Source organism: Sipha flava, unplaced genomic scaffold (assembly GCF_003268045.1).
Source record: "Sipha flava isolate LNK unplaced genomic scaffold, YSA_version1 591_pilon_pilon, whole genome shotgun sequence".
Classification (NCBI taxonomy): domain Eukaryota; kingdom Metazoa; phylum Arthropoda; class Insecta; order Hemiptera; family Aphididae; genus Sipha; species Sipha flava.
The window spans coordinates 55,245-62,741 of NW_020273570.1; the positions used below are offsets into that span (position 1 = coordinate 55,245).

Consider the following 7,497-nt stretch of genomic DNA (forward strand, 5'->3'; position numbering starts at 1 on the left):
TCATACATTAATTTAATTATTAATGACAACGGAATTGTACAAATCAGATGCTAACTTCAATATGAAATATATGACAACATAACAACAATAACAATTACGCTATCCGCTAACCATAAGTTTTCATCATATTATTTTTAATATTCTTTTTGCCAGTTGACTTAAAGAGTTGATGCTGTACCACCTTGTGAGTAGCGCCATATTATTTCAAGCATCTTAAAGCTAACTAACTACAAAGAACTCTAATATGTCACGAAACCAAACAGCATCAAAGCGACAGACAAACATTTCCGGACTTCCTAGCTTACTCAACAAAAACAGCTATTATTAGGGACACAAGGCTAATTTAAATATAAATCATAACTATGTTAATTAATTAACTTCCAGTAAAGCTAATAATCAAAAATGTAGTAGATTTTCGTGATTTTAATCGTTTTCAATATAATATTTATATAATATTTAATTATGAAATGCTCGTAATTGTACTTTTTTAAATGAGCATATATTTATAGGCATTCAATGAAAAATTTTAATTCTCTACAGTTTTAATTTTTTTCAGTTGCGTAGTAAATGAAAATTCGATTTGAATGAAAATCGATTTACCGTAACTTTTATCGGTTCTTTTTATAACTTTTATAAGTTCTTCGCAATTATTTAGAAAACTGTCGGGAAATTCATGAAATAACCTCCATTCATAACTAGAACTCATTATTTACTTCTAATTTGGCAGTGATCGAATACATATATTACGGGGAATACGGAATACCGGGAAATAAAAAATAAATGATCGTTTCACTTTCAGAATCAAAAATAGGATTAATAATCATGTTCGACCTAAGGCAAAATAAATTAAAAAAAAAAAAAAAATTAAATAAAATATGTTCGATAAAAAATAAACGAAAAATCTCGGCAGAGGTATGGCTACAATATTTACACGTACATATAGGTTTCGTGTTGTAACGCAAGGAAACGGGCAGCGCGTGTGTAACGTGTAATTATCGTAATTTGACGGGCTGCCGGCGCCCATTGTTCGCACGAACAACTGTGCACTCCTTACTTACTTTTTTTTTTTTTTTTAATAAACTTATTTGTATTGCCGTCGATGTCGCCAACTACTCGTGGCGTGTTCCGTTGCTTGAAACAGTTAAAGTCCAATCAAGTGCGGCACGACCCGATGTACGATCTCGTCGTACGGACGAAAATAATATACATGTATATAAATCGTATTGTTAGGATAACACGTACGTGGTACACACCGACGGTTCCGAAAATGGAAAAAAAAAAAATAAATAAAAACGAGAAACACGACCCCTCCACACGGTCATATTGTTCACCTTGTATGACGCTTGCACACCTTGTACGGGGATGAATAAACCAGAACGAACGTACTACACCGCTCGTCGCCGGGACAGTTGGTGTGCAGAGCTCGTGTCACGGAGTCGTGTCTTCACCGCTGCTACATCGCGACCTCGGTCATTCAAGTGCAGTTCCCGGATTGTTCTGATCTTGCAGCGCGGCTGAGGACGATACCGCCGCCGTCATGTTTTCGTCACGTTACGGCCGCATGTTCTTCATGTGGTTCGCCGTCTCCTCGCTGATCCTGGGGTCCGACGCGCTGGACCCGATGATCTACCCGGGCATGCAGACCGGATGGAGCCTCATGGACGAGTTGGCCATGTGGAACCCGTACGAGCCCGTCGAAGAGATAAAAATGCTGCCGGATTACGATTTCGTCGTGGTCGGTGCCGGCAGCGCGGGCGCGTTGGTGGCCAACAGGTTGACCGAGGTGAGGTTTTCACGTTTTCGCGTTTTCGTCTTTTCGCGTCTGCTCGACGACCGGTTTGATTCGATTTTATTTTCCGTTTCACCTATCCTTCCCCGGCCGCAGTTCGTCGGCGCAAATCGCGTTGCTTACACATTCCCCCCCCCCCCCCCCCCCCCCCCCCCCCCCCCCCCCCCGCCCCCCCCCCCCCCCCCCCCCCCCCCCGTCCTCTTCAAATCCAATTTAGTCGGGAGACAATCGTACAAAGCTTTAATTTAAACTATAAGCGCACATAATAATTTTTAATAAACACTTTACACGTATTACCATCGTTCACTGCGTGCATTATTCGTCGTCGTCCAACGTTATTCCACAGACATTTTAATTACGAAATGTTGTTATTGATTATTGCGGGATAGGGGGCGAGGGGTATGTGGTTAAGAGGCAGTGGTAGTGACGTTGCTGGGCCAAAAAGGGTGATCATTGTATTCGGTTTTACTACTTTTCCGACAACGCTATTGAATATTTTCTCGATATGTTTTCACAGAATTGTTTCGAATACTTCATTCGAGTTCCTCGAACATATAATTAATAAAACATTGAATATTTTTAGCATAAAACGTTTTTATTAGTGATTGATTGGTGTAAGGGGAATCAGGGGGGGGAGGGTTGCCTACTGTAATTGGTTATACCACTTTTCTGACGACACTATTGGACATATTATAAATTCGTTCTCGCAGAGTATTTTGGAATATTCCATCCGAGTACCTCGAACATATCATGAATGAACTATAATACATGATAACCCGGTTTGCCGAATGAAAAACGTGAACAAATACTTAAGCTAGTCTACTAAATTATTATTATTTTACAAAAAATTTATCGCATTTAGTCATTGATCGATTGTTATTACTTAAACAATTTTTTTTTAACGAAAACGTAATATGAACTGCAGGTTCTCAATTGGAAAGTATTATTAATCGAAGCCGGACAAGAAGCTACGGGTCTCATGGATATACCGTTAGTAGCTTCGCTAATGCAAGGCTCAACGATCAACTGGAATTACAAAACCGTGCCGATGAACAATTCGTGTTTAGGTATTTTATTGAGAGTGAACCACGTACCTGTACGTATGACTTAACGGTTCAATGTTTCGACAGGTTACGAAAAACAGCAGTGTAAGATGCCGAGGGGAAAAGTTATGGGTGGTAGCAGCGTGCTGAACTACATGATATATACGCGAGGCAACCGAAAAGATTACGACGATTGGGAGAAAATGGGCAACCCGGGTAAGCGTTCCGTCCGCAATGCATTAATTACATAATTGTTTTCGTTTCGCGCACCTTGTTCTTATATGCGTGTACATTAATCTCTACAGGGTGGAGCTACGACGAGGTGCTGAAGTATTTTAAGAAATCGGAAGACGCCAAACTGTCGGACGCGGATGAGGACTATCACGGCCAAGGAGGCATGTTGCCAGTAACCGACATCCCGTTTAGGACGCCCATAGCCAAAGCTTTCGTGAATGCTGCGTCGGAGATCGGAATGCCCTTCGTCGATATCAACGGCAAGAGTCAGATCGGTGTCGATTACATTCAGGTAATTCATTTTGCAATAAACTTATCGTACGTGCGGCGTCTACGCATAACGTCTTAATTATAGTTGGAGGTCCTTTGAAATATTAGCGGGAAGGGGGGGAGGGCTTACGTATTTGATATCGACCAAAAAGAGGACCTCTGTATTCAAGATTTCGAACATAAAGTGACAAAATATATTTTATCTCGTAATAACTTTCGGGTACCGAGTTTAATGATATTCTGCAATACTAACTTATGAGTACGATATTATGTGGTTTCTTTGTATTGTTTCAAGATTTGTTGACGAGGGACTTTAACAAGTTATTTAGGGTCTCACCCCCTCTCTTCCTATCTCTACGTATGATCTTAATAATAAATATGGTGAGTGGTAACGATTATAAACGAATTATAGGAGTTAACGCGGAATTAATTCAATTATGAATCCGTTTCGGCAACTCACTCAAAGTTCAAAGTTCAAAGTTCGAATTAGTTTATTTATCTATCATTCATTTTAATTGTATACATAATATTTATTACGGAAGACAAATACAGGCTTATACATTATGCTATGACTGTATCACAAAATATCGCATATAAAGCATAATTCAGAAAGCTATACAATACATATTAGTTTCCTATAATTGACGATCAGTATTATTTATATACTGGCACTCGTTTACCGTTTACATATAAATATGTGTATTTCTGTTACGACTGAATTGTATCACGGGATGAAATGTAATTTATTTACTACTTAATAAAATAATTGTAATTTATCTTATTAGCTCAAATAACTGTATGAAACTCAACATTTTTACATCAGCTAGAAATTTACCAGCGTAAATTGCATTTTTCAAAATAAAATAACGTGCCTTTTCGGTCATCATACATCTATGGTTTTTGGTGTGGCGTCCTCTTAACGAAAGATATGTGTAGATCCATTTAGAATTAGGTAATGACAATGTTATCAGCAGTGCCGCAATAACCGAGTGTGTATTAGGTGTGTCAAACACACGAGCCCATGGTCCCAGCCTATAATAGGAATGTAGAAAGCAATAAAATAATACCATTTTGTAATCATAACTATTAATGGATATTGAACAATAATTAATTCATTTTGTTCTGTACACATTATTGTACAACGTTTCTTTTGCGGCCTGTATAATCGAAATTCTAAATAGTTTGGTTATAATTGATTAAATGTACGGTTTTCTCACAGAGTCCGGACACGCGGGCGGGGGCATTCATTTTATTTATACATGGGTTCAAACTAGTGTAGTTTAGGGATTAGTTAGGGGAGGGACAATAATCTACATTGGAATATGTACGAGTAAAATATGGTAATATTTTATATCTAATGATAAATATTCTATTTAAATGAATACTTCATTCAGAATTTGAATAAAAATGATTTTATAATATTTTACTGTACTGGTAGTCAAATCGGTCGGTGGGTTGGTGTTGACCTAAATACATGATTGGAAGAAGGGATTATCATAACTATAATTGAACGATTTTATAGAAATACTGTGGGTCAAAATACAGTTACATGAAACAAATTTTTATTGTATAATTTTCATAGCTTTTATATAATAATGATAAAGTTCAAACTTTTATAGAAGATTGTACACAAGTGTGTATGTATTTTATAATTATTATTATTATTATTATTATATTTTATAATTGTTATTATTATTGTTTTTATATTGTACATATTATAATTATTATAAAATGCAGCCTTCTATAAAAGTTTATTTTATGTCACTTTTTTTGTAGTAAATTACCCATTCACCCATTTGACTATCAGTAAAATGGCTCTATAGACAACTAAAGCAAAAAATAATTACAACTGATAATCTATTTGGGCACCACTGATTACGGCGTATGTAATCAGTAAAAGATTTAAAATAAAAGTAACCTAGGTCCTTTTAAAAAGGCCTTTCTCTTCAGAAAAATGAACAACTTTCAACTTTAATCATAATACGAGTATATTCCTAAAATATGAAAATAGTAATTTTCTATAATAATATTATTTTATTATGTACGATCATAACAAGTAATTTCATATTTAACCAATATTCTATTTTAGGGGGGGTCAATAGGGGCATTCCCCTCTCTGAGACATTTTTTTTATTACTATTTTATGGAAGCTGTGATTATAAGTTAAATTACATTATTATGACTACTCGCCTTTCTTGTGCTCCAACCAAATACGGAATCCAATTTTGTTATTACAATAGAAACCGCTTCTAACATCAATATCACGTTTTATATTATAATGATAGACAATAAAGAAAAATCAATTATTTATAATTACGATCAATACTCAATGTTCTGTGCTAATATTTTATTTTTATTATACTTAATACTCGTAATTTATAGTTGATTCTGTTGTTTGTGTTTCGTATCGATTAAAATATTTTATGTTTTTAGAATAGTAAACTTTTGACGTTAATGTTTCAAAATAAGATATTTAGTTTTTACTCACCCTGAACAACTCTCCCAAATAAGCTATTGTATTTACCCATCCTATTTTACGGCCTCCACGAGGAGAAAATGTAAATCGTCATAATCGTATCAAATAATTTCGATAATATTTTACTGTTAAGCATCTGTACCTTAGTATTGCGTGACTAATGTATTTGAAAAATACTATGCATTAATTATTCATGGACTTCTATACAATCATGAATAATACATAATATTTTATTTATAATTTACAGTAAAACCTGTCTTGAGTGGAATCGAATTGGACCGATGCGAATTTTTATTTAATCATAAGTTTTCGGATAATCGAATAAATAGGAAAATTCCGTCTTTTGAATTTAAAATTTACATTTAATTAAGGTTTCACAATATTCCGTACGTACAGTATAAATATCAATTTAGAGCAATGGAAATAAATGAAAATATGAGATTTTTAACTAATTAAAATTACACATTCTACTTTACGTTCTACATATTATAATACATTTCGATATTATAAAATTAATGGTGGTGGTTATACATACGATGTACTAACATATATGCAATACAGAGTATTGTTACTTCCATATTTAATCATATTCCAATGTTCAAGGAAACTTTTTATCTTGGTTTAACCTTTAATCTTGATTAACCTTTGTTTCAATTAGTATACTTTCTTTTTTCATTTACTCTTCCCGTTTTCTAATAACTAATACTAATAAAATTCTAATACTATTAACGCATTGTATGTACATTTATCGAGTCGTTAATTATTTAAATTGTTTAATGTATTTAATGCATTTAATGAATTTAATGAATTTAACGAATTTAACGAATTTAAGGAATTTAACCAATTTAATGAATTTAACCAATTTAATGAATTTAACCAATTTAATGAATTTAATGATTTTAATTTATTTAACTAATCTAACTAATTTAATATATTTAATTAATTTAACTGATTTGATTTATTTAATCAATTTAATTATTTATTTATTTCACGTGTCTTAACTTAATTGTTGTTTAATAACAAAATAAATATGCGTTTAAAATGATTTTTGTCCATTTTACAACACATTACACGGGTTATTGAGGTTCGTATTATTACCGGAATCAATAAATGGTTTTCCGTTATACATAACTGCGTTAGACACGTTACACTTTATCGAGGGGGTCTCGTTCCGTGCCAGAATATATGAATGAATTTGAAAATGAATCAAAACTATTTTCGACTAAAAAAAAAAAAAAGATTCTTCGTTATTAATGGTCCCTTTTGCTGCCCCGTTTAAAAACGCATGTAAAAGATTACTTTAGTACAATAATAATATGTTTGTGCGTGAGTGAAGTACGCTCACGTACAGAGATATAGTCCAAGGGTGGATCTATACATATCTTATAAGAATTGTTACGATTATTTCCAGTAATCAACTTTCATTAATTTATATTTATAAATATTTTATTTTATTCTTTGTATATCACTCACTCGATAACAGACTACAATGCAAAAGAAATTTTCTTTTTTTTAATTTATAATTTTTTTTATTTTTTTTTTTTTTATCAACGATAGAAAACAATCTGAGTATTCCTTTGCACATTACATAATTTAGGAATCAATATACATACAATATACATATGTATATATGTATATTTGCTTTTATTTCGAAAAAATCACTCCGACTTGGTTTATTTGAAAAA

At 33.4% G+C, this 7,497-nt stretch overlaps 1 protein-coding gene across 1 annotated transcript in view; it reads left to right on the forward strand.

The window, feature by feature from the left end:
- The first annotated feature begins 1,426 nt into the window (after window positions 1-1,426).
- LOC112691285 (glucose dehydrogenase [FAD, quinone]-like) overlaps window positions 1,427-7,497 on the forward strand; it is a 19,563-nt gene continuing 13,492 nt past the window's right edge. Inside the window, exons 1-4 of the mRNA XM_025565447.1 lie at window positions 1,427-1,783; window positions 2,715-2,856; window positions 2,920-3,048; window positions 3,138-3,358. Of these exons, the coding sequence (XP_025421232.1) occupies window positions 1,538-1,783; window positions 2,715-2,856; window positions 2,920-3,048; window positions 3,138-3,358 (738 nt within the window). The 5' untranslated portion in view covers window positions 1,427-1,537. The remainder of the gene's footprint in view (window positions 1,784-2,714; window positions 2,857-2,919; window positions 3,049-3,137; window positions 3,359-7,497) is intronic.